Genomic DNA, 18,527 nt, shown 5'->3' with positions numbered 1-18,527 from the left:
TAATCCTAGCACTCAAGGGCAAAAGCATGCAGGCTGTCAGAGCAAGGCAGAAGTAAGTTTGAGGCCAGCCTTGTCTACACTGAGTTCCAGGACAGCCAAGGTTACATAGTGAGACTGGGTCTCAAAAAGACAGACAGACAGACAGACACATAGATACATAGATAGAGACATAGAGACATAGATGATGGCATAGATAGATACATAGATAGATTCTCAGGGGGTTCTCTACATACTTAGTCCCACTTCAGGGAGGAGGAGGGAAGGGGTTCTGTTTCTTTGACCTCACTGAGAGTTCCGTGTCAAGTTTCATGCCAACAAGCACTCCAATCCACTAGTCCCGCTTGTTAAAATATAATACATATTAAACTGGGTGTGGTGGTTTAATTCTAGTACTTGAGAAGCAAAAGCAGACAGATCTCTGTAAATTCAAGGCCATCCTGGTCTACCTAGTGAGTTCCAGGCCAGCCAAGGCTACATTTGTTTTTCAAGATATTCATTATAAAGTTTAGACTACTATTATATATACAGTTTGAATACACAATAAAGCAATTACCTATGCACCCTTCCCAGAAAGTTTCAAAAACAAATTATTTACTAATGACAAAACACCCTTTGGAACCTTTCCCAATTGCATCTCTTTTTCCTACTTGAAAGGTAACTACTGGCTTGGAATTTTTCTTTTACCTTACTCTTTTGTATGCTTTTATAACATATTCATGGATGGTTTAATTTGCATGTATTTCTTTAAATATATTTCCGGTAACTGTTTTTAAATCAGCATTAGATTTTTTGTTGTTGTTTTGTTTTTTGAAACAGGATTTCTCTGTAGCTTTGGTTCCTGTCCTGGAACTAGCTCTTGTAGACCAGGCTGGCCTCGAACTTACAGAGATCCACCTGCCTCGGCCTCCCAAGTGCTGGGATTAAAGGCGTGCGCCATCACCGCCCAGCCAGCATTAGATTTCCAAATCTTGCTGATGTTGATACAAGTACCTAACACTTCATTATTTTTTATTTCCTTTCCGTGCCCTAATATATAAAAGTGTCTCATCTATTCATCTCATTCTTGCCTTTCCAATTTCTTGCTGTTATAAATAGGCTTTTGTGAACCCAATTATGTACTCTCAGCATGTGTGTGTGCAAGGAGTACTACTCTAGGGGACAGTTCTCTCTTGGTCCCTAGGCTCACTTCCCATTTTTGAGACATGGCTTTGCTCTACTGTCCAAGCGGGCATGGAACTCCTGGGCTCCACTGATCTGCCTGTCTCTGGATAGCTAGAACACTATTGTGTACCACCATGCCTGGTTTGCAGTTTTAATAGATTTATATTTGTTTGTTTGTATGCATATGTGTGTTTGTGTGTGTGCCACATGAGAGAAGGTGTTCATGGAGGCTGGAGGTATTGGATCTTCTGGAACTGGCAGGCAGTTACAGGCAGTTGTGAGCTGTCCAAGAGAATGGAATTGAGAGCTAGGAACTGAACTCAGGTCCCCTGAAAGAGCAGCAAACACTCACAATTGCTGAGCTATCTCTCCAGTCTCCTGGTTTACATTTTTAATTTTTCTTTTTCTTTTTGAGATAAGGTTTCTCTGTGTAACAGCCCTAGCTGTCCTGGAACTCACTTACTCTGTAGACCAGTTTGAGGCTGGCTTCAAACTCACAGAGATCCGCCTGCCTCTGCCACAGCTAAGCTATTGAGCTCCCCTTGAAAACCTGTTCCTCTTTCTATTTTATTTCAAAGACAAAATACTACTACTACTAATAAAAAGCCAGCTGGGTAAAATAATAATAATAATAACCCATCTGGGTATGGTGGCACATGGGTTTAATCCTAGCACAAGGGAGGCAGAGGCAAGGTAGATCTCGGTGAGTTCAATTCCAGTCTGGTCTACATAGTTAGTTCTAGGCCAGTCAGGGCTACGTAGTAAGACCCTGTGCCAACAAAACAAAGTAATAAATGAAGGTAAATAGTAAGACTTCTTTTTCTTTTTTTTCTTTGTTTTGTTTTTTGTTCTTCAAGACAGGGTTTTTCTGTGTATCTTTAGTTGTTCTGGAATTCACTCTGTAGACCTTAAACTCACAGAACTCTACTTGCTTCTGCCTCCTAAGTGCTGGGATCATGTGCGACTATGCCCAGCAAAAACTAATTTTGCAATAAAAACTATAATTTACTACTTTATTTTCTTTGGGTTTTTGCTTGTTTCTTGGTGCGGAGGATTTAACTCAGGATCTTGGACATTCTAGGCAGCCACTACCACTTATTTTTACTTTTTTTTTTATTTTGAGACAAGATTTTACTAAATAGTACAAGCTGGTCTTGAACTGAACATAACCCAGGCAGGCCTTGAACTTGTGATCCTTCTACCTCAGCTTCCCCAGAAGTTGAAGTACAGGCCTATGGCATCATGCCTATATCCACCATGATATTTTCTTCTTCTTTCTCAAATTGGTTTTACCATTTTGCAAATTTGATCCACAACTAAAATTACTACTTCATGGGCCAGGGAGATGGCTCCGTTGGTAAAAGTACATGCTACAAAAGCCTGATGATGAACTCAGTTTGATCCCTAGAACTCACAGAAAAATAGAAGGAGACCAACTCTCACAAGTTGTCCTCTGACCCCCATATATGTATTGTGGAGCATGCCCCCTACCATACACACAGCAATAATAACATTACTACTATTAAAATATTAGTTGTATCAAGGCCAGCATGGTTTACAGAGCTAATTGAGAAATCCGTCTCAAAAAAAAAAAAAAAAGGTTTGTGAGTTCAAGGTCAGTCTGGTCAAAAAAACAAAACCAAAAAAAAAATTAATTAGGGGCTGAGGAGATGGCTCAGTGGTTAAAAGCACTGATTACTCTTCTAGAGGACCCAGGTTCAATTTCCAGCACCCACAGGGCAGCTTACAACTGTCTGTAACTCCACTTCCAGGGGATGTGCCACCCTCATACAGACATCCCTGCAGGCAAAACCACCAATGAACACGAAATAAAAGTAAATAATTAAAAATAGTGTTTAAAAATGAATTAAAAATAAAAGTACTATCTTAATATATTTCCATTGTTTTTCGACTAGAATTCATTGCCCTTAGTCCTAGATACTTCAGTCTGTCTACTTTGACCTCATATCCCAATACTCTCCCTTTGACTCACTATGCTGTCAGTACGAAGCCTTCCTCTCGCTCCTAACTAAAGTTGTCTGCTGCTATCCCTGGGAAATTGAATACAGGACACCCACCCAACCAACAGTAAACTCTGTAGATATTCAAGTCCCTTATATAAAATGACATAGTCTGTACAACATAGCATGAATCTATCTCCAAAAAGCAAAAGTGTCCTAACATTAGTTAACTAAACCATACATATCCTATATGCTTTTTCATCCTAGATGACTTACAATACCCAATACAACGTGATGCTCTGCAAATACTTGTTATAGTGTGTTGATTGGGGAATGATGACAAGAAGAAACATCTGTGCATATTCAGTACAGGGCTTTTGTTTTGATTTTCATTTTGTTTGACACAAGGTTTCTCCATGTAGCTCTGGCTGGCCTGGAACTTGCTCTGTTGACCAGGCTGGCCTCAAATGCAGAGATCTGCTTGCCTCCTCCTCCCAAGGACTAGGAGTATGCCACCACACCCAGCCTTTTCCCAACTCTTTTTGACTTGAGGTTGGTTGAGTCAGCAAATGCCAATTCTCCAAAGGATCTTTCTACTTACTGAACCCTTTCCCTGGAACATTTTCATCTTCCTTTGTTTGCTGATTTTCATTCTTTCTATCTTACCTTCCATTTCAAGCTTTGCCAGACCCCTAAAGCTAAACACCACCAATCCCCACATTCTTTTTCTGCCACTCTGTTCCGCGCAGTCATAGCCTTCTGCAGTTTATAATTGTGCATGTTTGTGATGTAATCCTGTGTTCATTGATGTCATATCATCTCCAGGGCTCAACTGTTCCTTGTGAGGGTGGAGTTCGCTATGCACTCTCTGGTTTGGGATTCTTCCGGCTGCATAGCTAGTGTCTCACATGGAGCCCTGACTACATGCTCAAGAGACATTCGTGGAGTCAGCTGAAACTTAGATAAATGAAATGGAATTAGGGAAAAGTGAAGCGAGCTTCACGCAAAGGCCATAAAACGTGCAGAAACTCAGCTGTGAGCCCAACACACTCAGGAGCCTGAAGCAAGAGGACTGATGCAAGCCCCAGGTCAGCCTGGACTGGAGTGAGGCTCTGGCTCCAAACACCAGAGGAGCAAATCAAAACAACCCAAAACCTTCAGACATGTAGGAAATTATCAAAGAATTTTTTCTTTATTTTTTTTTAGTTGTTGAAAAAAAATTTCTGCCTCCTCCCCATTTCCCTCCCCCTCCTCCCACACATTGCCCCCTCATCCCATTCCCCTTCCCCTCCCCCCACTCCATTCCCCCTCCCTCTCGAGAATGAAGAGCAGTCCAGGTTCCCTGCCCTGCGGGAAGTCCAAGGTCCTCCCACTTCTATCCAGGTCCAGGAGGGTGAGCATCCAAACAGGCTAGGCTCCCACAAAGCCAGTTCATGTATTAGGATCGAAACCTAGTGCCATTGTCCTTGGCTTCTCATCAGCCCTCATTGTCTGCCATGTTCAGAAAGTCCGGTTTCATCCCATGCTTATTCAGTCACTCAAAGAATTTTTTTAAAGGAAAAACAAAACAAAACCAAAAACCTCCAGAGGCTCAATGGACCAAGCCAACAGTCTTACAATGTTTTCAACTTTAACTCAAGCACTGAGGTTTAGAAAGGCTAGCACAGAGACAGATCATAAAGAGCCCTGCTGAACTTCCATGTTAAAGAAGGTAAACTTTCTTTTGAACCCATACAGACTTGAAAGATACTAAACATGTGAAAGATATGATTCAATTTCCCAAGATATAGACTGACCAGGTGTGGTGGCACATGCTTGGCACTCTAGAAGCAGTCACAGAAGGATGACAAGTTCAAGGCCTGCCTGAAATACCTTGTCTCAAATGGGGGGTGGGGGCTGGAGAGATGGCTTAGTGGTTAAGAGCGCTGGCTGCTCTCTCACAGGACCCAGGAGCCAGCAACCACGTGCTGGCTCACAACCATTTATGGGATCTCTCTGATGCTCTCTTTTATCATGCAAGAATACTTGCAAATAGAGCGCTCATATACATAAAATGCGTGAATAAACAACTCTTAAAAAAATAGAGATTGCAAGCCAGGTGGTGGTGCACGCCTTTAATCGCAGCACTTAGAGGCAGAGGCAGGTGGGATCTCTGATTGTTCGGGGCCAGCCCAGTTTACAAAGCAAGTTGTTCCAGGGCAGTCTCCAAAGCTACACAGAGAAACCCTGTCTTGAAAACCCAAATAAGGGCTGGAGAGATGGCTCAGTGGTCAAGAACATTGCTTGCTTTCCAAAAGGTCCTGAGTTCAATTCCCAGCAACCACATGGTGGCTCACAACCATCTATAATTAGGTTTGGTGCCCTCTTCTGGCCTGCAGACATACAAACAGAATATTGTATGCATAATAAATAAATATTTAAAAAAAGAAAACCCAAATAATAATAATAATACATACTGCACACAGTATAAAGAATAGATTCCAGGACTACTTGCCTTCCAAGTGAGCGTATTTTGCTTTCATGAGACCCTGGGTTTGATGCCCAGAGATGAAAAATAATTAAGACCAAGAGTGAAATAGGGAAACTATGAAGGTAATGCAGATTAGAAATTGTGCTGGCCTACACCAGGGCAGTGGCAATGGAAATCAAGAGATTGTATAAATAGACTTTGGAGATAGTCCTGTAAATGATGACAGGACTTGGTAATTGCATGAGGAGAGAGAGAGAGAGAGAGAGAGAGAGAGAGAGAGAGAGAGAGAGAGAGAGAAGCCAGGATATAGCCCAAGTTTCTACTTTGACCTAGCTCCTTCACTTAGGTGAGGTACAAAAACACAAACTCATTGAGGATGTCTTGAGTTAGGGAAGAACTGAGATTTTAGGTTTCTCTAGGATATGCAAGCAACACTGTCTTATAAACAGCTGAATGTCGGGCAGGAGAAATGTCTGGATTTGAAGTATTTAAAAGTAATCAGTCGAGAACTGATAATCAAAGCTGTGGAAGCAAATGAGATATTGAGGGAAAGACCAGAAAGATAGCACAAGAGAAGACAAGAGAGCTCAGGTCAAAGATCCCAAGAGACGGGGGATAACCTGAAAAGGAAGAAAGGAGAAAAATAAACATGACATTATGTCCTAGGGAAGCAATTTCAGGAGGAGGTAGTGGTCACTAGCGCTACCTACATGCTACCCAAAAGCCAAGTAGGATGACCTCTGAAAGATTCTTTTGTTATTTCGTGACATAAACTGTGGCAGACCTTGATAAAAAAAAAAAAGCAGTTGTGTGTGGTGGGGGGAGTAGCAGAGGTGAGTTGGAGCAGGGTTAAAGGTAAGTGGAAGGTAGGAAATGAGGTAGCTGAGTGTGAGCAAGTCTTGAGTCATTTGTTAGGGAGAAAAGAGAATTTTTGGTGCTTGTTTTTTAGATGAAAGATATCTGAGTGTATTTAAAGTCGTTGAGAAGGAACACGGGACAACTTCAGAGGTTTGTGGCAAGGACTCAAGGCCTCTGCTCTGATGTCTTCTGTTTACTCCACACCATAAGAGGTAGGCTCTATCTGCTGAATACTAAGGGGCAAATCAAGATGTTGGGGAGACTATTTTGAAATGGCCACTGTGGGTGAGCGTTAACTAGGGAATGGTGAGGAAACGGAAGAGAAAATTGACTACTAATAGGGAGATGGGTCAGTTCTGAGGGACTTGTAGAAGCTGGGAAATGAGGGTTTATCATGAGGCAAATCTAGAAAACGGTATAGTGTTATTCAGTAGTGTTCAGCTGCCTGGGCACAAGGATGGGAAAAATAAGGCAAACAGTTGGACTCATTCAGGATTGAGTTATTGCCAGTCGGATAACGGACAAAACAAGGAACAAAGTCTAAAAGAGTGGGAAAGTAAAGGACGACGAGATCTGGTCTGAGGAATGAAGAGTAGTAAAGGATCACTATGAGCCAAGCCTAGCTTAATAACTCTGAAATACGTGGAAAGGGTTCTGGGAAACAGAGTGATGGGAGAACGGAAGAAGATATGAGATGCGACGGAAGGGTCGCTTTTGAAAATCGAGCCGGGAGATTTGCATCTGGGGGACCACAGAAAGCTGGGAAGGAAAGCTGAAGGGAAGTTCAGGGCCAGCAGAAGGAGGGCCTTAAACTCCTGCTAGAGGTGAAACTGGCCCAAGCGAGGGGGCGTGGCTAAGCTCAAATCCCGACGAGGGGGCGGGACTCTAGTAACTGGGTCCCAGCGCCGCGGTGGCTGCGGCTGTCTCAGCAACGGCTCGCGCCTCCCCATCCCCCCCCCCGCCCGCCCCCAGTTCCCAGGGCTCTTCCCGCCCGCCGCGGCGGAGACCCAGACCGAAGGCGGAGAAGCCTGGTCCGGCCCGTTCCTCTGCCCGCGCGGCTGGAGCATCGTCCTGGAACACTGCCTGAAGGCAAGCCTAGCAGAAGGGGAGCGCGGCACACGCGCGCCTCCCGGCCACGGCCGTCCTCTCTTCCCTCCTTCCTCTCCTCTCTCCCCTCCCCTCGCCTCCGCCCCCAGCCTCCGCTGCGGCGGGAGGAAGAACCCTTCCCGACCAGCCCAGAGAACCCAGGTCGATTCTCATTCCCGGAGAAAGGAGAGACCCCCCGCGCCGGGATCTGGCTGGCCGCTCGCTCCCGGCCACGGAAGTGACCGGCCGTCCATCGGGAGAGCCCGCTCCTAGCGCAGCCCCCGACCCTCCGCCCAGCCGCAGCCGCAAAGACAGCGCTCCCCAGTGGGCCCCCGGCCCCGCCGAGCCCACTCCCCGCTTGGGGCCAGGGCCGGCGATGCCTGGCGCGGCAACGGCGGTAGCCGCGGCTGCTGCTGCTGCCGCCACGGCTGCTGGCCGGAGCCCGGGTCGGGGGCTCGAGTCTCCGCAGTGGGGCTGACCCCGCAGCCCCGCCCCCCGAGCCTGAGGCCGCTGCTCCGCCGGGCGCCGGGCCTTCTCCGCCCGCGCCTCCGCCCCAGGAACTGGAGCCAAGCGGGGAGCCCGGGCCCCGCGCCCAGGCCCGGACCATGCATGGCCACCGAGTCCCGGGGGGCCCTGGGCCTTCGGATCCCGAACGCTCGGCGACTAATACCCCTGGCGCGGCTCCACTGGCCTGTGCCGACTCGGACCCTGGAGTCTTGGAACCCGGTCTGCCGGTGCGCAGGGGCTCAGGCTCGGCTCTTGGAGGCCCTTTGGATCCTCAGTTTGTCGGACCCTCTGACGCCAGCTTGGGGGCCCCTCCAAGCTCCCGGGTCTTGCCCTGCGGCCCTAGTCCACAGCACCACCGGGCCCTGCGCTTCTCCTACCACCTGGAGGGCTCGCAGCCTCGGCCTGGTGAGTGATCCAGACAGCATGGGAACCTGGGCCAAGGCCTGGTACTGGGAACGGGTTCTTGTTATAGGGGTTGGGGCCGACATGCTCACCGTAGCCCCTTGGGTCTCCTAAAACCCTGTTCCTCCCCTTCCCGCAGCCTTCCGTCCAGTTCTTTCAGCCTTTGCTCCTTGCGCCCTCAGTCCTTAAGACTCCTTTCTCTTCTAACTGCTGAGGCTAACAGGAGAGGAAGCACTCCCAAGAAAAGGGGGCAGGATTTCAAGGCAGCAATGGGGATGCGGTTGAGGAATAGGAGAAAAGAAGTCTCCCATTAGCTAAGTGCCTACATTTGTGCGTGGCTCTGAACTGGGTACTTTTACAAGGCTTCTTGTTTCAGCTTCAGGAGCCATCTGAAGTGGATATCACCAACCACATTTTTTTTTTTGGGTGCAAACCAAGGCTCTGAGAAGTAACTTGTCCAAGGTCACACTGTCATTATGGAGCCTGGATTCAAAACCAGAGTAGAGTCCAAAATCCGTGGTCTTTCTGCTTCCCTAAACTGAGTCTGGAGAGTAATGCCAAGCTTTCTACTTATGTGATTACCCCCTATACTGTTCAGTAGCCCTGAAGTATGAGGACGAGAGAGAGGGAGGGAGGGAGATGGTGGGCTGATCCTAGATTGTGCTTTTGCTAGGTGTGTGTGATCAGAGTACACGGTGATGAGGAAAGGTAGGAGGTGCTGATGAGAGAGAAAGGTGGAGATGAGCCTGAAGGGACTGGTAGGTAGAAAGAGAGCTGAAAGGTCAGAAGGGACAGCTGCAGGGCCAGCAGATTGTTTGGACAGATAATCAGGATGGTTGCTTGGGTTTGCAGTGGTGAACAACTCTAGGTCAGGCTGGGGCCACAGACCTGGCTGGCCCTTTTCATAGCCCTGAGTACCTGAGCAGCCTAGTAGAGCCTCTAGGATATTCTCACGTGGGCCTGAGTCTAGGAGCCTTGAAGGAAGAGCAGTGCCTACCTGCCCTGTCTTCCCTGGGACTGAAGGAGGTGGTGAGAGGCTCACTGCTTCCAGGGCTCACATCTCAGTTTCCACAGGTCACAAGGACTGTGGATAGCTCAGTACCAGGTAGCAGTAACAGTTAGTGAAGCATAAAACACGGACAGGATGTGCCTCTCGCTGCCGTCTGTTCTCTGGATAGTAGTTATGGAGCCTCTGGGAGAGTTCAGCACACACACACACACACACACACACACACACACACCCTTGTGAGCTGGAGGTAGCCAGCTCACAACCCTTTAATGCCCTGCTCTGCTTGTTGCTTCTGCTGGCTTTCCAAACTCCCCTGGACACATGCTGTGGAGAGGGGGCTATCCATCCATACTTTCTCTTAGCTCCTCCCTTCAGATCCCCAGACACCCACAACTCTCCCAGTGCAAAGCCTTTGCATTTGCTTTGCCTTCTGCTTGCAAGCCCTTCCCTCAGCCCTCCACCTGGCTTGCTCCTCATCTTTCTGGTCTCTGCTCAAATGTCCCCTCTGAGAGACCTTCCCTGACCACTTTTAAGTAGGGCCCCTCTTGTGACTCTCCATCACAGCTGCCAGTGTGTGTCTATCCTTACATTTAATACAGTCTGAAAGTGCCCTCTTGTTTGTGTCTACTTGGTTATTGCTGCGCTTAACGCCGCCAGAATGTGAGCTCCTTGAGGGCAAGGGGGTCGTGTCTGTTGCTTTGTTCTGTACTGTATACCTAAGGGACTCGTTTAGTAGCTAGTACATAGCAGGTACTCAATAAATCCTTCTTCAACAAATGTCTGACTAGATGATAAGGGACCACACAGTAGGCCCTCTGTAACTATTGCCTAACAGTGAGTTCCCACCCAGCAAATACTCTTGGTCTGGGACTCAGTAGCTAGGAAGGTCTTGACCCTTGCTCTCTGCCCCCTCTCTAGTCAACACGGGGTTGATACTGAGCTTGCTTTTCTACTCCGCCAGTTCTTCTGAATTCCAAAGCAGAGTACTCTTCCCAAACCATTCCCCTCTTCTCTCCACATCAATACAGGGTTCTCAGGATCCTTTTCCCCAGTTATATCTTTGGCTCTACAATGGCACTGTGGGTGTCTTTTTTTTTTTTTTTGCTTTTTTTTTTGAGACAGGGTTTCTCAGTGTAGCCCTGGCTGTCCTGGAACTCACTCTGTAGACCAGACTGACCTCACAGAGATCTGCCTGCTTCTGCCTCCCAAGTGCTGGGATTAAAGGCAAGTGCCACCAATGCCCAGCGGGAGTCTTTTATTTTAGTAAAAAGTAAAGATTGGGATTAAAAAAGGGTGTCAGGGAAAGACTTGGTCTCCCGTCTAGCAATTCCTAACTTACTCACTATGTGGCCCTGGATGAATGGGTTCAGTTCTTGGTACCCTCATCTAGAGAATGATATCTAGGAATCTGTAAGATTCTTGTTTGCAAAGTCCGCACCCTCTGAGGACTTAAAGAATAAAGCATGAAGAGAGAAAACCCTTTTGAAGAAGAGGCCGAGGAATTTCTCAAGTCCTGACAAGGCGGGCACTGGGCCATGTGATTCACAGTAGCATGGGTTGTGAGAGGCCCGCCTCCCCCTCTTCACAGCCAGCCCAGGGATAGGCACAAGTGACTTGCTTCTCTCTCCACAGGACTTGCCTATAATTGGCTCAAAATGGGCAGGATTGGTGGTGGGAGGGTGTGTGTATAAGAGGGAGAGCAGGAAGGAGGGGGAGAGAGACAGAGATACACAGAGAGAGACAGAGATCTGAACTAAAGTTAAAGGACTAGAGACTCTTTAGCCCACATGTTAAGATATTCATGTGCTTGCTGACTTCCTCCTTCAGACTCCTGAGGATTTTATTGAATCACCAGCCTTTGGTCCCAGTGGCATATCCCAGAGCAGCAGGGGGTGGATGGTGAGAAAATAATAATTATGTCTTATCCATGTGAAGAGCTGAGTTACCTCCGGGCCCTTTCTTTTTGTTCCTCTGTCTAGTTCCTGGTGGAGAGTGTTATGCTCGGTTTCTAGGCTGGTAAAGCCCAAGGCTTCCTTGGGTCACTGGGATAACCCGGTGAGACACCAGAGAGGGTGTCGGGAGGGTTACAGGTGAAGGTTTATGCATATAGGGATTTGGAAGTCCTACTGGAATCCTCATGGCTCAGACCTAGAATGTCTTCCCACATGCTGGGGCTTGGAGAGAGTTTGGAGCCAAAGAAGTTGGATTTGATGTTAGTGCTGTTTGTTTATTTGGTTTGAATTTTGGTTTGTCGAGACAGGGCTTCTCTGTGTTGCCCAGGCTGTCCTGAAACTTGCTCTGTAGACAAGGCTAGCCTTGAACTCACAGAGATCCACCTGCCTCTGCCTCGCTGGGATCAGCTGTTTTGTGGGGAGTGAGAGAACAACCAATGAAAGTAGCAGAAAGGGCTAGTTTGTTCTTACTTGGTCACATCTTCAGAGACCAAAGAGTTAAATGCTGCAGAAGTTCCTAGACACTGGCTGATTCTGGGTTTCTTACCCTCAGTAAGCCTGAAAATCTTTTGTTGACCTTGAAGAATAAATGTCTTCTCAGCTTCAGAGCCTTGGAGTTAGAATCCAGGAAATCTGGTTTCAAGAAAGATTTTCAGAAAGGGACAGAAGTAGTGGCACACACCTTTAATTCGAGGCAGAGGCAGTAGGATCTCTGGGTTCCAGGCCAGCCAGGATTGCATAGTGAGACCCTGTCTCAACAGCAGCAACAAAAGATTCTCAGATGATTTTGGTGTATAGCCTAGGGCTCATTTTTCCAATTGAGTCAAAGGAGACCCAGAGAGGCAGTGATTCAGCCATGGCCCTACAGTGAATGAGCATTGTCTCTGAAGTCTTCCTCCCAGAGTCATAGATGAATGTCCCTTAACTCCACGCCCAGAAGGGAAGCCTAAGCTTTAAGAAAGTGAGTTAATCTTGCCGCCATGCACACAAACCCTAGGCCTCAGTTTATTTTTCTCCCCTGCTTTTCTCATGTCTGTCGTTTGACTTATTTATATTGGAAGACAGTTAAGATTCTGAAACTCTAAGCATAGGAAATTTGGTATCAGCAGTGCCCAATGAAAGGCCCTGGCCTGTCCCGTGGGAAGGGACTTAGAAGTATATCTACTAAGGCCCATAGACCTAGAAAACGTGGGGGGTCAGTTCAGCTAGAAGGTCTGGTGTCAGCAAAGACATGCAAACACTGATTAGGGGACCAGTACTAGGCAAGAGTGGAGGGAAAAGGCTAGCAAAGGGACTTTGTCCTGAGGGCAAGCAGGATCCATCCAGGGCTTATTCATGGGGAAATGATGTGCTAGGATTTAAAAGTTTCATGGGTGCACATGGAAAATGGATGGAAGGGATTAAAGAGCAGAAGCCTATGCTTGCTTCAGTAGCATGTATACTGAAATTGGAATGATACAGAGAAGACTGGCATGGCCCCTGTGCAAGGACGACACGCATTAAGTCTAGTGGTAGTGGCACATGCATTTAGTCCCAGCACTCCGGGACTGTGAGTTTGAGGCCAGCCTGGTCTACAGAGCCAGTTCTAGGACAACCAAGGCTACACAAGGAGGCCCTGTCTCAAAAAACAAAACAAATTAAAAACGTGGAAGTGCATGAAGGGGACAAACTTGTGGGTGTCATATATATTTTGTGAAAGGTAATGGTAGCTTAGGTTAAATTGTAGCAAGTGTATCAGAAGAATATTTAAGTGCCAACATGGATAAGCCTTGGTAATGGCTGGAGAGGCCAAGGAAGGAGGGAGAATCCAGGACGGTTTTGGATAGTTTTCTGAAACCAGCTAAGTGACCTAGTGGTTGATAGTGGAGCCATCTACACAAGAGGGAGTTAGGAAAATGTGATGAGTTGTGTTTGAGACTCGCTGAGTTTGAAGCCTAGGAAGATAGCAAGGTAGTGATGGTTAGCAGACATTTGGATTTAGCATTATAAATCTCTAGAAAGATTTCTATGTGAGAGATGTTTGGGAGTGTTCACCACCAACATATACCATAGACCACCAGGTAGCTCTTATGCAGGGTATGTGTGGTCCAGAGGATCCGTTGCATCCTTGAAGGCATATGCCGAGGTCAGTAAAGCCATATTCTGATAAGTCTTTGTGTGTGTGGCAACTTTAAAAACATTTGCACGGAGCTGAGGCCTATTACACACACATTGGGGATAGCTGGCTTTTGCAAAGAACTGAAAGGCAAATCAAACATTGCCATCAAAATATTTGTGTGGCTCCTTCCTTATTTTCCATGGTGAGTGCATCTGAGAGACCTCAGGACATTTTTTTGTCTTCTTTCTTGGAGGAAAACAGAGGGGTCTCAGGCTGAGCTAAATGCTGAGATTTGGAGGATGTTTGGAGAGTCAAGTAGGTTCAGGAAACATCTTGGATTTGTTGTCTAGTCAGCTGGAGCTTTTCAATCAAACAATAAAATAATCAAGACTGGGTAGGTGGCCAGAAGGGCTTTCCCCATTAAAGGAACTGAAAGTTTCAAATGTAGCTGATGGCACTCCACTCTTCAGCCCTTTCAGATGCCCTGTCCGAGGAGGGCCCAGCTAGGGCTTCCTCCTCCCTCAAGAGTGAGTGACAGCTAACTGTACCCTACACAGACAGAAGCAGTGGCTTTCTGCAGCCAGTTAGCTAAATGCCTTAGGCAGATGTGGTGCTGGCCAGACGCTGGCTGGGTGGGGCTAGGACCTGTCTGGAATGAGGGCAGGAAGCGCAGCCTGTCATTGGCTAGCCACTTGGATTTAAGTTCCTTAATGCAGAGAGAACAGACACCCCTGAAGCCACAAATCCAGTCCTTCAGGACTCTAGTGTCCAGTTCCTTGAACCTGGAAGGCATACCTCCAGCAGAACTGGAGTCAAGGTTATAGGGCATCCACTGAGGAACCTCAGCACTCCTGGATCCGCCGTTCATTGTACTCCCAGGCCTCAGTTCCCAACTCAGAGCTTTAGGTTCCCCATTTCCAATATTGCTTATGCCATTTGCCTGGGATACAATCTGACAACCAGAAATACTTTGTGAACCTGTAGGAGAGAAAGGTGGGGAAAGGAGGCTATTTTCTTTACCATGTCTTCTGAGTGCCTACAGTGTGTTCCGCTTCGTGATCTGTGCTGAGATGTGCCCTGTCCTCATGGAGCTCACATCTAGCAGGAAAGCTACATTGCAAGTCATTCCCAGCACAGATGTTTCAGGGACGCATGGAGAGGAGGCAGAGCAGACATTTATGTTAAGTCCTGAAGGATAACTAGATGGCCAGAGGTAAGGAGATGTGGGAAAAGAGTTCAGGCTGCAGGAACTACATGTGCCAAAGCCCCAGGCGGAAGAAAGCACTTTCGAGGAATAGACAAGAGACCATTGTGGCTCAAGGATGGGTGTGGGGCAGTGTTCATGAGCTTAGGGCTTTCTTGTTCCTATTCTCTGGAGTTCAGAGTTCACCCCAAGGCTAGAATAAGCCTGGCTGGGCTGTGGAGAGGGCGTTGGAGAGGGCCCTGAGGATGGAGGGAAACAGTTAGAAACTGGAAGCAGACCGTGTATGGATTCTAGAGCTCCTAAAGGGTCTGCCTGCAGGACTTGTGAGTTGGTTGTGTGAGTTAAGGTCGAAAGGAATGGTGGAGAAAGGCCAGTCTGTGACTTGGACAGCTTGGGTGAATGGAGGTGCTTGCTGTTCCTGGAGTGGGGAAGGCTAGAGGAGGAGCTAACTGTTGGCTCGGGTAGGGATGTTTGTTATTTTTAGGATACACTGTCTTAGAAGCTCCAACGTAAGACATCTAGAGCAGTGCATAATAGGCGCCAGATGTATCTTCCTGGGCCCCAAAGTCAGGACAGGATGGTAAGGTCACAGGTGTGTGACAATAGCTGCCAGAACACAGTGGGCTATCCTGCTGCCTTTCCCCTTTCAGCTGTCTGCCCCGCTTCCTGTGTTCTGCTCTACAGCGGCGCTGAAAGGGAAAGGGTTAAGTTGCTGAGCTGAAGTCTGCTCTGGAAAGTGGGAAAGGCGGGACTGGCAAGGCTGGCCCATGGGAGCTGCAGCTGGCATAGAAGCCCTTCCGCTAGCCCATAAGGCCAGCGCCGCCGCTGCAGCCGCCCACGCTGCCTCCTTTGCTTTGCCTTCACCTTCCCTGCTCCCCCCCCCCTCCAGCGTCTTCCCGGCTCCCCTAGTCTGGGCCTCCCTACCTAATCTGTTCCAGGTGGAGGTGCAGCCCCTCTCACACTGCAGGCCAGCAGGGGAGGGGGCTAGGGAAGGTGGAAGTCTCTTTTGCTGTGTCTTTTAGGGTGAGTTTCCCAGTCTCTGGGACTTTCTCTCTGGAGAATTTTCTTCCGGGATCTTTGAGTCATGTCTCTTGCAGTGATGGGGAGCGGCCCCCTCCCAGACCCATGCCTGCCACCTTGGAAAGTGTCACGTGGTCTTGCTACTTTGTGCCTCAATTTTCTTAACTATAAAATGCCTTGTAATCCCCACCCCTTTAGGGCTATTGTAAGGATTAAATGCCACAGGCAAAGCCCAGAGGCCCATTGTAGCCATGTTCAACAGATGGCCCTGGCCTGCCATTTTGCCTGCATCCCTCAGTAACTTCCATGCCCCATGCAAACCACTTTGTCTCCGTCTCCATCTGACTCATGCCATTTTCTATCTTTCCTCATATCTCTCTGGGTTTCTGAAGGTTTCCTGCCTTGTGCTTCCTTGCCTTTGTCCCAGAATTTTTTTTTTTAATTGAGGTTTGTTTGTTTTTGGAGACACTGTTTCATGTAGTGCAGGCCAGCCTTAAACTTACTATGTAGTTGGACTGGCCTTGATCCTTCTGCCTCTTGTCTCCCAAGTTCTAGGATGACTTCCATGTACCACCATGTACCACTTTTAGCTTTCTCTAAAAGTCCCTCTCCTCTCATAATTCCTCTGTGTATGCAGTTCTCAGATTTAACCAGACTTCTAGTGGCTGGGAGGGTAGATGCATTGGTTTTGGGGGGACAAACTGGGATCAAGACAGGGGTCAGAGGGATCATCCATCCACTGGCTTTGTCCTCATTGGGAGGGTAATTCTAGCCAGCGTGGCAGCCCTAGCACTGCACTGGGTAATTACTGTCCCCAGTGCTCCCAGCTGCAACTCCACTCCCTTCCCTTCCTGTCCTCTGAAGTCCCCAGCTCCTCCCAGGGGTGGAGCTACCACCCTCTGTCCCTTTCTGGCCTCTGGTCCAGAGAAGACCAGAGGAGGTGGCCAGGCCCTTCATAGCAATCAAGCAGATAGAAAAGAAGGGACAGGCCACTTGTACTCTTCAGTGGCAGGGGTCTCTCTCTCTCTCTCTCTCTCTCTCTCTCTCTCTCTCTCTCTCTCTCTCTCCTCTATGTCTGTCTGCCTGTGTGCCGGTCCTCTTGGCAGTCTTAGTCTCCATGGGTTATTTTGTGTCTTACTCTTCTTTGTGGATGCTTGTGTGTAAGTTTGTTTGTGCGTCTGTATATAAGCATGTGTGTCTTCGCATCACTGTGTGTTGTATGCTGTAGATTAGGTCATTTGGCTCAGTTTTAGCCCTGGAAGTTCCTAGCCGCTTCTCTGTATGGGTCTGCCTGTTTCATCTGTTTGTGTCTGTCACTTTGCCCTCCTAAGTCAGTGTTCTAAGAGTGGTGGCTGGGGTAGCATCTTTTGGCACTTCATACCAGTTCTTCCTATTCTAGAACCTTCTTGCAAACCCAGCCCACTCTGACCTTTAATCACATGCTTCATCCACGCACCTTTCCAGGTATCTGCACTTTTGCCTACTTTTCTTCCCTTGCTGGTACGACTATCCGGGGTCCATCTATGTGTGGAAGAAATACACATCCTATTGGGGACAGCTCAACTTAAAAGCACCTCCTTTACAAAGTTGTTTTCTTCCTCCTTCCAAGAATGATTTCTTCCCCAGCTCAGCAACTTTACCCAAAACCTGCCCTGTGACTACACGCAGACAGACTCAGAGTCAATTGCAGCTCAGTTATTCTAGCCGTGTAGGCTCAAGTCAGTTACTTCGCTGCTTTATGCCTCCCTTTTGTTTCCTTCCTTCCTTCCCTCTGTCCCTTCTTCCTTTCTCCCTTCCTTTTCCTTTTCTGTTTTTTTTTTTTTTTTATTGTGAGGTGTTCTCACTGTGTAGCCTTGACTGGCCTGGTACTCATTATATAGAGCAGGCTGGCCTTTCAACTCACAGCCACCTGCCTCTGCCTCTCTGAGTGTTGGGATTAAAGGCATGTGTCACCACCACACCTGGCTGTACCTGTTTCATTATGTACAAAATGGAATTAATAGCTCATGGAGTTATTAGGAGCATGCCACAGGAAAGTGTCAACCCAAAATGCCTGACCTAGAATAAATGTTCAGTAAGCAGTTGGATTTCCATACCTCGTGTCATCTATTAAAAAGTAACAGCTTAGTGTGTGGGGAGTGGCTCCATTGGTGGTGTGTTTCCTTAGTGTACTTGACTAGCATACACAAAGCCCTGTGTTGGGTCTCCCCAGCACCGTGTAAACCACACGCGCTGGTCATATCCGTAATCCCAGCACTCTGGAGGTCGACTCACTAGGATTCTCAGACCAGTCTGGAGCTACATAGTGAGTTCTAGGCTAGCCTAGGCTAGCCTAGGCTACAAAGTGAGACCTTGCCAGAACAGGAGGAGGAGGAGGAAGAGGGGGGAAGAGGCTGAGAAGGCTGAGGAAGAAGAGACCCCTGCTGCAAGGTCAGACATATACTCTGTTGATGGAGACAGAAAGATCATAAATTTAAGGTGATTCCAGACTACATAAGGATTTTGAGGTCAGTCTAGGTTAGAGACCCTGTCTTTAAAAAAAAAATGACAGCTTATGTTCTAAAGAATTCTATATGAATAATTTCTATATGAAGAATTTCAGTTCTCAAAGGCAGATCTCAATTCAGGGACTGCCTGAAAAATACTTGCCGGGCGGTGGTGGCGCACGCCTTTAATCCCAGCTCTCGGGAGGCAGAGGCAGGCGGATCTCTGTGAGTTCGAGACCAGCCTGGTCTACAGAGCTAGTTCCAGGACAAGCTCCAAAACCACAGAGAAACCCTGTCTCGAAAAACCAAAAAA

At 47.7% G+C, this 18,527-nt stretch overlaps 1 protein-coding gene and 1 non-coding gene across 2 annotated transcripts in view; both read left to right on the top strand.

Moving 5' to 3' along the window:
- Positions 1-7,508: 7,508 nt before the first annotated feature.
- The window catches only part of Fgd1 (FYVE, RhoGEF and PH domain containing 1), a 42,991-nt gene continuing 31,972 nt past the window's right edge, over positions 7,509-18,527 (top strand). The window contains exon 1 of the mRNA XM_050128330.1: positions 7,509-8,448. Within this exon, the coding sequence (XP_049984287.1) occupies positions 8,142-8,448 (307 nt within the window). The 5' untranslated portion in view covers positions 7,509-8,141. The remainder of the gene's footprint in view (positions 8,449-18,527) is intronic.
- Positions 12,824-12,935, top strand: LOC126492172 (U6 spliceosomal RNA). The gene has a single exon (XR_007589541.1). It is a non-coding gene; the product is annotated as a U6 spliceosomal RNA (small nuclear RNA).

The sequence above is a fragment of the Alexandromys fortis genome, unplaced genomic scaffold (assembly GCF_014885135.2).
Source record: "Alexandromys fortis isolate MF-2015 unplaced genomic scaffold, M_Fortis_MF-2015_v1.1 scaffold_295, whole genome shotgun sequence".
NCBI lineage: Eukaryota > Metazoa > Chordata > Mammalia > Rodentia > Cricetidae > Alexandromys > Alexandromys fortis.
The sequence above is the reverse complement of the archived record's forward strand: the minus strand, read 5'-3'. Positions and strand labels throughout refer to the sequence as shown.